The sequence below is a fragment of the Myodes glareolus genome, chromosome 26 (assembly GCF_982192425.1).
Source record: "Myodes glareolus chromosome 26, mMyoGla1.1, whole genome shotgun sequence".
NCBI lineage: Eukaryota > Metazoa > Chordata > Mammalia > Rodentia > Cricetidae > Myodes > Myodes glareolus.
This window is the reverse complement of record NC_142051.1, coordinates 24499871-24514306: the sequence shown is the minus strand read 5'-3', so window position 1 is coordinate 24514306 and position 14436 is coordinate 24499871. Positions and strand designations below refer to the sequence as shown.

At 34.6% G+C, this 14436-nt stretch overlaps 1 protein-coding gene across 1 annotated transcript in view; it reads right to left on the bottom strand.

The window, feature by feature from the left end:
* Window positions 1-14436, bottom strand: part of Acss3 (acyl-CoA synthetase short chain family member 3) — a 161697-nt gene that overhangs the window by 44054 nt on the left and 103207 nt on the right. The window contains exons 8-9 of the mRNA XM_087902008.1: window positions 9347-9498; window positions 745-848 (exon numbers count right to left, since the gene is read on the bottom strand). Of these exons, the coding sequence (XP_087758134.1) occupies window positions 745-848; window positions 9347-9498 (256 nt within the window). The remainder of the gene's footprint in view (window positions 1-744; window positions 849-9346; window positions 9499-14436) is intronic.

Below are 14436 nucleotides of genomic sequence, written 5' to 3'. Positions count from 1 at the left end.
TGCAAACGATGAAAAGTAAATCTTATTCCCCACCACAGACTCATTCTCACATATATTCCAATCATCCATATAAAAAATAATGAGAGGAAAGAATAAGGTATTTATTTCCCTTGTTCTCTTTTTCCAAAGCTTACATTTTACTTACCCAATATAAGATTCCATTCCCAACAATCACTTATTGTAAGAAAAATATATAATAACCAAACTTATAAATGAAAGATACCCATATATTAGTATTGTCTGGGAAAAAATTAATGTATCTAATGTACAAGTGATAGAGAGAAGGTAGATTTTTATGAGACATGGACGACAGAGTCTCCTATGACAGGAACTGTGCTTTAACAAAATACTTTGGAAGCAGTGTACACAGCAAATTAAAGAGCACAGAGAAAAAGAGATGAGAGGTAAGGACAGGTAAAACAGGGCAGATGCTGCCTCTGCATTCATAACTGGAAAGTCAATTCAAAAGACGATTTGAGGAAGAAAAATCTGAGATTTAGCAACTCTCTGCACAAAAGAATCAAAGCTGAGATAGAAAAAATGTTCTTTGTAGTGTACATCGATGTCTAAGAGGAAAGTCATGACTAATGAAAATATTATTAACCATGTGACATCAAAGCATTAATTTCTACAAAAAAAAATAGAACTGTTGATTCTGATTGACATGTCTAAGAACCTCCTCCAGTCCACTCAGGGCTCTGGGGGATTTCGGCCGCTTTTAGGAAAGGTTTATGGAAGAGTTACCTGTTTGCCACCAGTGGTCTAGAACAGGGACTCTGAAGACCTTTTTGGACCATTCTAGGGTCTCCACATCACATCTTTCCCCCGCCACAAACAATGTCTTGAACCTGAGTGGAAGAGAAACAGTGAATTCCAAGTATTCCCTGAAAGTTAAATCAAATAGTTTCATTTATGTTTTTTTTAAATATAAATCTGTTGGAATCTAATCACCTCAGTTACATCAGTGAGAATGGCCTTTTAGAAGTATATTATACAGTAGGACAATAAAGTCAATTGCTTGGGTTTTACTCAAATGTAACCACATGCAGTTCACAACACTGAGGTCCTTTAAAAGCATGTCTTAGAACTACAGATGGGTGCCCAGCCTTGACAAGGGCAATTGAGCGGATTTTATAATGTATCTATCACATTCCTCTAATGAACAAACATGAAAAGCCTTTCCCCCTCGATATTAGCTTTGTTAATTTTTAACTCCTAATTTCCTTCTTTTATTCTTATGAAGAATATACCCAGAAATATGCGCCTAAATATCCACAAAGGCAATGGATTTGATCACATATATGATTCTTTCTCATGAGTTTCTTTAGGAGAAATTACTATGATCTCAAAAACGTATTTTCTCTATTCTGAGAAGCACATACAGGAAAAAAAAGTGGCTAATAAAGAAGTATTATTGTAGCCTTTGGGATCAAACAGACACCTATTGCAAGGAATCTGGGTTACTGGAGGGTAAAGGAGAATTAACATCACTGCCAGAGAAAACTGTGCCCTGGAGGAGAAAGAACAAAAGAGAGAAATGGACCTAGTCTGACCCTGTTAGTGATTCACTGAAAGAAAGGCTGTTTTTCTTTCATGGTCATTGCTCTCATGGCCAGTCTGTCAGAAGGAAGAATGTGGGGATGAGCTGGTAATTCATTATCATCAAAGGAAAAAACATTCAACAAACAAAAAACCTGCCTGCTCTTCTGGAACAATGCAGTCTACTCCTGACAGTGTCTCACTGCGCTCTGAATTGACTTTAACAGTTCCTAGAGCATTAAATAAGCCTTCTGCTGTATTCAGAACTTTCTCTTCCTCTTTTCTCTATACACACGTCTCCTTCAATACCTTTATTCCTTCTCCTGAACATTCATCTTTATGACCTTGATGCCCATCAAGATCTGTCGGATTTCTAGATTCACACACCCCCAAAAAAGAAGTTGAGGAATGGAGGTGGGCATGAGTGAAAATTATGTTGATTTGACTGACTCTTAAAGTAAAGAATGCTGGGCTGGGATTCGGGAGCACAATTGACGGACAAAGGTATAGTGATATGTGGAGAATAAAATCTAGAATGATTGTTTTAGGAATGTGTTGTGCATACAATAACATAAAGGGGCTAGACCAGCTACATAGTTTTCAGACTTAATGGGTAAACCTGGTTTACATGAAAAAAGAGCACAGCTGGGTATGAGAGAGAGAAAAAAAGCATAGAAGTTCTGGATTAAGGCAATTAATTGAATAGAGAATAGTGCGAATAGATGACGGAAGATACAAGAAAAAACATTTAAGAAGAAATATTAGGAGAGAAACATGGAAATCAGAGAAAAATTTAAATGTTGATGTAAAGGAAGGCAAAGTAAGTCAAACAGGGTAAGGTCGTGAGACAGAACAAAGCTAATAATAATTCACTTAAAAATAAAAATCTCCCAGTTTTAGAGACATAAAATAAAATAGAGGACAAAGAAGGTTTTCAATGAAGGACAAACACTCAAAAATGGTAGACACATACCATCATGTATTTGCTAAAATACATAGAATATTTATCAAAAATAAGCTCCATTATAAACTTGTGATGGTGGCTATGAATCAATGGAGATTTGGTTGTTATCGTATATCAGTGTGGTGTGAGGTGCGGGTGGTGAAAGATGTGTATAACGTATGCAGAGACAGAGAAGTATAGGGACAGTACCTTGCCATAATGCATCATGATTTAAACTGGTATTAAAAGGTCTAATGGTAGTGATGCATCTTTAGTTCCCACAAATGCAGAGCAGATCACTGTGAATTCGAGGTTATATATGAGCCAGGATTGACAAGGAGACCTTTTCTAAACAAATGATGATGTTGCTGAGGAGGGGGAAATAAACTGGTAACCTTCAAAATTTTAGTGTTTTATTATGAAAGTGTTCTATTCTTTGTATAGAGTTAACTATTTAATAACAAAGTTCCTCTCTATACTGATATTTGAGATTTCATCAGATATTTTTCTTTAATTTTGATGACCATCATTCTTTTCAGTGTTAATAAATGATAATGGTTGACTTTCCAAGTGACAAGGAAACTGAATTCAGCTAAATTTAGAAAGTGTAGCATTTGATAAAATTGCAATCTCATTCAAGATTGTAAAGGTATTCTGCACATAATTCTATTGGAAAAATTCAAATATAGATGAATTATTGAAATTAACAAGCAACTAGAAAAAGGACGTCAGAACCTAGATAATTTAGAAGATCAATTTTAGTTCAGTATAAAACAAAGTGAGAATACAAAGCAATTACCATTGACCAAAATAGGAAAATAAGCTTCTTAGACATAGTTAAGAAAAGATGTGCAAAATGGGTAGTTACAGTAAAATCATGACTTGGAAATGTGTTAGTAAGAAATGTTTTCACTAAATCCATGTATAAATTCGATGTGAATCCAAGCACATTCTCAGTAGAAAATCTTTCTCATCTCTGTTTCTCTGTGTGTCTCTGTGTGTATCTTTGTCAATGTCTCTGGTTTTTTTTTTTTTTGTCGCTCTCTCTCCTCTCTCTATGATTAAGCAAAATCATAGAATCTGAATACAAATAAAGTGAGCCAAGAATATTAACATCAAATTTGAAAGACAGAGTTGAAGTATAACCATTCTGTTACAAATCGGCAGTTACAGACACAACAATGTGAATGTATCAAAATGCTGTTAAATAAGTCACTAGACCAAAGTACTTAAAAGCCAATTTATGAATGAGTGAGCACTAGTACAACGAACGTTAGAATGCAGAGCTGGAGACAAAGAATAATTACTGAATAAGCGGTTTAACTGAACAGAAGGAAAAATATGTTTCCTCTTCATGTCATTTACCAAAGTCAATGCAGGACAGATTCTAATTCTAAATTAGAGAAGTGAAATCAGAAGGGCCTAGAGCAGTGACATTGAAAAATGCCTCCTGGCATTAGATTGTATAAAGTGTAGTAAACTGTCCAAGGAAACACTGAACAGGAAGGAAAGCTTAGGGAAATATACACATGGACTCAAAACTACCAGTAAGATATTGAAAGAGAACTCAACTACAAATTAAGAAAGAAAATAAATAGGATAGATAGATATAGGTAGGTAGGTAGGTAGGTAGATAGATAGATAGATAGATAGATAGATAGATAGATGATAGATAGATAGATATGATAGATAGATAGATAGATAGATAGATAGACAGACAGACAGATAGATGATAGATAGATAGATAGATAGATAGATAGATAGATAGATGATAGATAGATAGATGATAGATAGATAGATAGATAGATAGATAGATAGATAGATGATAGATAGATAGATGATAGATAGATAGATAGATAGATAGATAGATAGATAGATAGATAGATAGATGATAGATAGATAGATGATAGATAGGTAGATGATAGATAGATAGATAGATAGATAGATAGATAGATAGATAGATAGATAGATAGATAGATAGGTGATAGATATGATAGGTAGGTAGATAGACAGACAGACAGACAGACAGATAGATAGATAGATAAAGAGATTCATTGAAAGACTTTGCAAATTCTTAAATACTTAACAATGGAAACTTTTTTCAAATGGCCAATAAAAATTATTAACATTCTGAGATGAAAATTGAGGGATTAATATGCTGTTATCATAAGACAATAAGACTGGCAAATATTTAAAATTGGCAAAAACATAACATTCTGTTCTCCGTGCCCATCTACTAACCCTTATTCTTCTTGATTCTTATTTTCTTTTTAGTTCCCAAGTCACTAAAGCAACACAGCTTCAGTTTCAAGTTTTCTTTTGTTCTCTCTAATTTACGGCTGAAACTCTCAATTGTTTATTCTACCTAATTGAATTATTCAGCCTTAAGAATTGTTTCTCTGTTCTGCAAACTATCTTTCTATTACATGACATAGGTCATGAACTGTTTCCTACTTTTATTGAACTATTGATTTTTTAATTTTTTGTTGAGTTTCCTTTACAGGACTCATTTTATACTCCTTCTGTAGCAGTTCATGAATTTCTGTTTCTCTGAGGTCAACTGCTGGAGAATCTTGTATTTTATTGCTAGTGTCTCTGATTTTCATGTTCTTTGTGTCTGCTCCTTACATCTGTGTTTAAGACTGCAGTCACTTGAGACTGGGGAGACAGCTCAGAGGTAAAGAGTGCAGGCTGCTCTTCCAAAGGACCTGAGTTCAATTCCCAGCAACCACATGGTGTCTCACAACCATCTATAAATGAACTATGGTGCCCTCTTCTGGCATGTTGGAATACCTGCTGGCAGAATGCTGAATGCATAATAAATATATCTTTTTTTTTTTTCAAAAAAAAGAGGGGGCTGTAATTACTTTGCATAAACATTACAGGGTGGCTTCCAGAGAGAATTCTTCTTACAGCCTGAGGATGTTGGTTGGTTGGTCAGAATAATGTTAGCAATGGTTGTGAATGTTTTGATGATTTACGCTGCAGTTGTTAGCAGTGATGTTGGCTGCATAGGTAATTAGGCAAAAGGATTTAGGGGTCTCTTGTTGCTTTGTTGATGAATATGACTTGGCTTACAGCCATTGCTAACAGCACTGGGATCCAAACACACAAAGAAGCTGTGAAGCCAGATTCCTTGAGTCAGAATATCGTAAATTGCAATAGCACTTTTGAAAGAGGTACAAGTTGCCTATTCTTGCGCAAGTGAATACGGCACACACGCTACACCAGTGTTGGTCTGTGGCATACCTCAGCAGTATAGACCCTGGAAGACAGCAAGGAATTGTGGTTCTGATCATGGTGTTAGGGGACGTTATAAAGCAGAGCCCTGGGATGGCACAGGAAAGTAAGAAAATGCTTCAGAGCCTGTGCCATGCAGAGTCTGGCATAGCTGCAAATCAGGTATAAATACTAACAAGACACAGTGGCAGCTCTGACTCTGGGGAGATGAGCAAACATATGGCGTTGACTCTGGGCCCTGGAATAGCATCCGTTGGCAACAGCCTATTCTCCAAGGCAGGAAACAGCGTTCTGTTCTGTCATTCCTCCATACTAGCAAAGGTCTGACCACATGGTATAAGCATACTACTAGTGATCCTTGTTTAAACTCTCACCAGCAATGCAAAAACAGTGATCAAAAAGGCCACTGATATATAATTTAGCTTTTCAATTTATGGTAGGAATAAAATAAAATCTCATTTAATTTTGAATTTTCAAAAGTATTTATGAAAGTAAAAATCTTGTCATGCTTCAGTATCCTTCTTCATGAACTCATTTTGTTGCCCACCCATTTCTTTACTGAGTTGCCTGCTCCTTAGTGAGAGGGTTTATAAATTATATATTTAACAATTATATATATTATAAAAATCTCTTAGTATACAAATCTTTATTCTTTTGATGGAGAATTGCTCAAACTTTCGTCAAATTTCATTAAAATTTTCCTTAATGGATTATGATTTATGCTTTAAAATTTATTACATGTGAAAGACATCAAAAGCTTATTCCTGTTATAGCTTTTTATGTATTAAACTAATTTAAATGTATTTTTGTTTACTATATGAGATAAACTACTTTTCCTACTTAAAATAGTTCACTCTTCCCATGTAGATTAGATCTATGTATGTCTCTCTTAGTGTCCTCATTGTTGTCTAAGGAGAAAAAGACAAGACCTCCTGAGTAAATTGGAAGCATGGGAACCTTGGGGGAGTGTTGAAGGGAAGGGTAGAGGCAGGGAGGGGAACAGAGAAAAATGTACAGCTCAATAAAATTAATAAAAACGTTAACACTACGACATTCATCTAACCGCCATTTCACTTGTCTGTCAAGTGAATAAGTTGTCTTAATAATGTAGGAACGTAACTTAGTCTCAGCACAATACTTTTTTCTTAAATTGAAGAGATTTAAAGTGAATCCAATATCTCATAGGTCACTAATCCATCCACACAGTGAAAGAGAGCTTCTTGTGATTTCTCAGTATACAACAAAGACGATCATTGCATTTGAAAATAACTCTAAACCATTATTTTCTTTTACTCTTTACTTACATAATTTTGAGTTTCCCTCAAACACGGCATCACATATGGTTTCAAAATTTCACTAATGCATCTTCTCACTGTGACACTGCTCACTTTGGGTTCCCTAACCATCATTCTACATGCATGGTTTTCCCTGATGAAAGTCTTTAAAATTAAGTTCTGTTAGTGTTGTCCAACAGTATTCTATTTTACCTTTAACCTACTCAGTATGAATTAAATGTCTTTAACATGGTGCTAATGTCACACATTTGGTTGTATGAGAATATTTGAGGAGTGTTCTACATGCAGCCTTTAACTAAAACTTAACCTTTGTAGACCGCAAAAAAATCTTTGTTGGCAATAAACAGTTGGAATTTCTTAAACTCGCTTGGTTCCCCTGGACTCTCAGTTGGCAAGTGAGAATCTATCAAAATTCTTCAATAGTGGCATTATTTGGGTAGCATATAAATACAAAAAGCGAAAGAGCCTTTTATTACATGAATGTCAAAACCGCTTATGAGAGGTGATACTTTTTCTAAATAGTAACACTATACCTATGTGGATAAGATAAGTGTATGAGCCCTGTTGGGACTGGCTGAATAAGTTTCTTCCTGAAGAGATATTTAAGCCCTTGGGTCTTAACTTTACTCAACTGTAAAATAAAGATAAGGTATACAGATTCTACATGTGAAGGTGCTAGTGCTAAATGAGATGATGAACCACTTGTGTCTTGTACAGTGTGTTCACTCACTAATATGAACATTTTGAAGATCAGGGTGTTTATAAAGTATACTAAGCATTTAATCACTCCTACATGTCAACTTAAAACAGACAAATTGTCAACATGGATGCCTTAGGTTCCTAAAGACAGGAGATGAGGAGGAGAAAGATATTTTCACTAGGCTTATGATAAATTCCCTTATTCTGTGAGTAATTATTCATTTAAAAAAAAGTGCCGATTTTAGTGATCGCTATTGTGTGAAAGATGACATATTAAAAATCCATATGTAAGTAGTAGTACTCTAGGAAAACAAAGAACATTGCAGCCTACACTTACACTTAGTACAGTATATTTATGTAAGTAAACACTTAAGAAACTAAATTAACACTTTTTCAAAGCCTCTAGGGTTGTCTTAAGATAAGATATACTATATAACTAACAGGGTATATTTTTTTTTGCCAAAATCAATTTTCTATCTTCTACATTGAACTTGGGACAACTGAAGTAAGATAAATGAAGGCACATAGAATATCGTCGTGCAACAGTCATATTATGCATCTTGTTAAATGAAACTGTATTATTTACATTATCTATGTAATTTTTAGCAACTCTAGATCTATTGGCTCATAATGTAAACGTATTTTAAAGATGAATAAGCAGATCCTGCTCAAACAGAAACCTTCTTGTTTATCTAAGCAGCTACGTGTATGATACCTATTTTAATTACTTGAGACCACAGAAACATAAAATTCAAATACCATACCATCTGACATCAAATATTCACTCTCTTAATGAAACCCATCCTTTTACTTGAAGAAAAATCAAAAACAGGCCGGGCGGTGATGGCGCACGCCTTTAATCCCAGCACTTGGAAGGCAGAGGCAGGAGGATCTCTGTGAGTTTGAGGCCAGCCTGGTCTACAAGAGCTAGTTCCAGTACAGGCACCAAAAAACTACAGAGAAATTACAAAAATTTAAAAAAAAGAAAAAAGAAAAATCAAAATCTCTTCTTTTATCTTATGACAGAATTGACCTATATCAGTGAGTTCAGCAAGAACTAGTGTGGGAAAGGACATGAGGGCATAATCATAATTACTGCTGAAGATACCTATCATTAAACTAAGGAAATCAACAACATAGAAACATCTAAGGTATACACCGCATGTTCCTACAAACCAAAATGGAATAATTGCTCCCATTACAAACAAATGTAACCAGGACAATAGAGGGATAACGGGAGAGATGAAGGAAGGAAGGAAAGAAGGAAGGGACGGAGGGAGGGAGGGAGGGAGGGAGGGAGGGAGGGAGGGAGGGAGGGAGGGAGGGAGAAAGGAAGGGAGAAAGGAAGGGAGGGAGGGAGGAAGAAATAAAGGAAGGAAAGGAAGAAGGAAGGAAAAAGGAGAAGTGCTATGATTTGAGTTGAATTGAAACAAACAGGATTATCATGTTTTAAAATATGTGTATTGAGGTTTCTAATTCAGCTATCTGAGTTACAAATACAGAGCCACTCTTAATAACATTTTCAATATTTTCGTCTTTCTATGAAGGCATTACAAAACCAAACCCTAATGCTCAGCTATATTTGGGCTGCAGGCTCTGATGTAATTTGCCCTGTGCGCCTCTACTTCACCTTGTCAAAGAGTACTGCTTCCCCAAGGCTGCCCCAGGGTCCTGTTGACGGATGGCTCTAATTGCAGTCGGTGCTGTAAACAAGGCAGCCACTCCATGCTCTGCAAGCACGCGGAAGTAAGCGCCGGCATCTGGTGTTCCCACGGGTTTTCCCTATGATGAGATTCATTTAAAATGTCACTGGCTAAATGTCCCGCATGTCATCGACAGTTCAGTACCTACACATTTAACACAGCAATATCAACATGGATAGCTTCACAGCAAACCTTAATTTTAAAACTGTACCTTGTTCTGTTATAATTTAAAACTATAAAAGAAAATGATCCAGGCTATTTTCTCCTATCTAGGATCGATCTTGGAAGTTTTTAAATTGCAATTGAGTCTTTTTCAAAATTTTGAAAGATTAAGAACTGGAAATATATATCCATTGAAAATAGAAACATAATAGAGTCTTTCATGTTAAGAAATTACATGTGTATTATGCATTATCTATGTATAATATATATTAATATATATGTGAATATATATTATACATAAATATAAATCTTTAGATAATATATTATATTATGTATAGAGAATTTTTTGTAAAAGAATAAACAAATATAGCTATGCTGTTGGCATTAGCATGTTTTAATTCAAATATTAAAAGCAATGAGTGCAATTCTCAAATGTTTGAGAAAAATTAAAAGTTGAAATCACAATGATTTCTGAGCAATGGCCTTTTCAGTTAAATGTCTGACCACAGTACAGAAACCTCTATAAATTAAACAAAAAAATCTCACAGACTAGCAACCAATACATGCCTTTTAATCTTAAAATGATATACACATCAATTGAAGAATAATGCATAAATCATAGCAATGCTAGAAATTGTAAAACTGAGAAGCAAAAACACTTTAATAGAGGCTTTTACAAAAATAAACAGGCAAAACTTAAAGAACAATTTATCATAAATTTAAACCAGTCATTTTTAAACTATGCCTTCCCTTGTCCATCTCTTCTCATCATGGCTAAAATGATCTATGCTTAGAGAAAGGTGCTGAAAATATTAGTTAATGCTAAATAAAAGTGTAAACATGTCCCAGAGTAAAGCAAAAGTAGTACAGGTTAAAATAAATAAATGAAAGTAGTTGCCTTAATTCATTTTTGATGCCTTGTATATGCTGAAGTATATCATAGATTCCCAAAGGATAGACCATTCTTGGCCTATAGGAGCTCCACTGATTAAATCCCATCTTAAATTCCCGTAGTTCTAGAAAACTCACATGGCAAGTTCTAAATTTAGGCAGATAGAGGAAAGAATTTGCTTACAGCCAAGTCAAAAATCTTTCTAAACAGACAATGAATAAAGGACTGTCAATGTTGTGGTTTGAATGAGAATGAACCCCATGGGCTCATTGATTTGAATGTTTGGTCCTCAGTTGGTGGAACTGTTTGGGAAGAATTAGAAGATGTGGCCTTGTTGGAGGAGATGTGTCAAAGAGGAAAGGCATTAAGGTATCAAAAACCCACAGTATTCCAAAATTACTTTCTCTGTTTTGAGGTTATAACTCAAGATATGACAAGTACTGCTCTATCCTCATATATACCAGCCCTAAACCATGCTCCCCACCATGATGGTCATGGACTCTAACACTCTGAAGCTATAAGCCCCAAATAAACTTTTCTTCCATAACTTGTCTTGGTCATGATATATTATCATGGAAACAGTAACATAATACAACCAAACTGAGGGAGGTTATAGCTGGACAATAATTTAGATTCAGTTCTTATTACACAATAAGTATTTGACATGACACAATTACAGTGTAGATTTTATTTTTAAACAATCATCATTTATTGTTCTTTTATGTAACTATTTCTTTTCTTTAATAAAAGTAACCTTTTAGACCTCTTATAGAATTCGAGTGCTTTTATTCTCATACTTAAGATATCACCCATTATGACTTGAAGTTCTTTGTAATGACCCCAGCTATCCTATAGAAGTCAACCTCCATTAATATCATTACTATATGGGTCAGTAAATTCAAAAAGAGCAGAAAGCTGCCTATTACAAACAAGCAACACATGTATATAGCTTGACTCAAATTCTGAAGCTGTATTACTATCAGTCAGGAAGGATATTACAACTTTATTCTTTCTAATAAAGTAAGGAGAACTTTCTTGACTTTTATCTCTTCAAAATATCTTAAGCATCTATCAATCTTGTGAGTACTAGATAGCCACTTGGTAGACCTGCTGTCACCCACCTGAAAATGATTTATAAAATAATCCTTATGCAATTGACTTGTGCTAACTATCTTTCTATTTTCGTGTGTCCTAAGTAAGAACAAAGTACTTTGTCAATATTTGCTAGATAAGGCAATAGTACTGAGATGATTTCTCAGAATTGTTTGACCTCCACTAAAGAAACAGATTCTCTGGTCAATTGAAGTAGATTCACACTGCTCAGCAGAGACAGAGGAAAATGATACTGAACCAAAATTGATCGTTGTATTTATGTCTACTAATGAAAGACTTGTGTCATAATGAAATCAGTGTGCAATAAGTGACTATTTTAAAAGATGGTATATTTTCATTCTTTTATAGTGCCTTCAGCTAGCTAGATTTAAAAATAACAAAATGATTCGCTAAATAATGAAAATGTTGCTCAAGTAAACATTTTATGGATAATGCAGTATTATAACTATACTGCAATTCTGATGATAACAAGGAAATATAAAATATTGTATTCATTGAACAAAACATGGAATGCCATCATATCAACTTATTATTAAAATCTTTGAAGTGGTATATAAAAATCTCATTATTCTCTATTTATTAATTAGACTAAAGTGTTCAGTTGTTTTGAATTTTAATATGCCTTTTCCAGAAAATAATAAGTATTATAAATAAAATGCTTCCCTAGTTTAAAATTACACACACACACACACACACACACACACACACACACATATTTCTAAGAATATCCATGTCATCTCAAGATTGATTAGAAGAAAATGACAAAATCAAAGAAAATATGTTTTCCTAAAACACCCCTGCTGAATAACATTCATATTTAGAATGGCATATAATAAATATTATACTAATACTTCAGGTAAGTAAATATCTCTGTGAATATAAGACAGGACCTGACTAGACATTTCATTGGAAAACCTAACACAGCTGTATGTTTTATAGGTAAATAGTATTAGATTAATCATAGGTTTAATAAATATTTACTGAGCAAGTACTATGGGTTAGTTAGTATGGAACCAATTTTGTTACAAGCCACTGAAAGCCCTGCTTTAATATAAGTTATAATCTGACAAAAAGGACATGGAAAAATGTATACATATTGTAAATAATTGTATAGCAGATGCTGCAGGCTGTGTTCACAATAAATGGATGGAGTACAGAAGTGTCATATTGCCAGGCTCTTCCCTGCTAGTAGGTTCAAAAAAAGGAAGCCAAACCCAGGAGCATTTTTCTTTATGAACATTAAATGAAACTGACTTCAATACCTTATTGATTTTATTGAGCATGCTTTCCTCACATCCTTCTGCACATGCACACACATAGAGAAGCAAGTGCACATAAGCAACCTATCATCTGTGTAATGGCTTTCGAATGTACTCAATAATGCAGTAACCATGCTGATCTCACAGTAGAAAAGGACCCCAATTCTACAGGTTGTATTTGAGTGACTAGCAGTAGCCAAGCACTCAATTTAAAAATACAATTCTAAGACTGGCCTGTTGAAAAAGCAAACAAGCAACATGCAGCAAAAAGCCACAATGTAAACCTGCCTATGCTCAAATTAATGTCAATACTCCTTTAATGTTTGCTTTTAAATGACCCAAATTAAAGTCTGCTTTATGGGTTCTGCCTAAATGGCATGAGACAAACAATACTGTTATTGACACTTGTTTAAGGAAGAGATTCTACGGCTTCATTTGTTACGTGTATGTATTATTGATTGATTGATGATTGATTGATTGATTTAGGTTGTCAGAGGCGGGGGATAGGTATGTATATGCCTCAGGAAATCAGAAAACTATCCTTAAGAGTCATTTCTGTCTCTCTACCTTGTTGGGTCCCAGGGTCCAACTCAGGTTCTCTGGAATCCACACATGCACCTCTACCAACTGATTCATCTTGCCAGACCCACCAGACCGGGCATGAAGTTTAACATCAGTTTTACAAAGCAGCAATTACTATTATTAGCTAGACTTACAATGTGGTTAGTAACATTTCACAGTTCAAAACCAAGACAGTTATTTAAAAAATCCTTGAAATTAACTTTCTTGTATAATTTTGTTTACCATTTTGTGACTCAGCCTGTTATTAACGGACTGCAGATAACAGTGTTCTGGTTTGAAAACCAAGGAACCATACAAGTCCACACATATTTACTGTTGATATTAAGTCTTTAAACAGGGAAGTGAGAAGTATTAACCCTCTTCCAAAGAAAGATAAATATCCAAGTCAAATCTTTGAACCCAAAACAAAATGAAGCCCTTTATTACAAATCCTGTGATTTTGCTGGTGGAGATCATTGCTACTTGTGGTTTTCTGGCTTTGACATAAATATTTTTGAGCCTAGTGCTTGCCTCTGTATTTGCAGAATGAGAAATATGTCTAGTTTCTTTCGGAAACTCTATTCTGAGAATGTCACCCAAGGCGTGTTTTGAGTGAGGTTTTGAGGCGAAGAGAGTGGCATTCCTCACCCTCCAGTGTGAATTTCATTTCGGCAGACAGGTGCTGCAGAGTATTGCCTTGTTTATTCCGGAACAGTGACAGAACTGGCAACAGTATTTGTGAAGTTTCTACTTCATGTCCTCTGCCATTACCAAAGCGTGAGGATTTTGGCCTGCAACATTTAAGCTTGAGATTTACTACCACATAAACAAATCTCCAAGATCTATTATTTAATGGCAAGCGTCAGAATGTAGAATCGGTTATCTAATTTTTACAATGCTGTGTGTATAAAACAGAAAAGATATTGCTAATGCATTAATTAACTACTGTATACACACACACACAAATATATATATATATATATATATATATATATATATATATATATATATATATATATATTTGAAAATC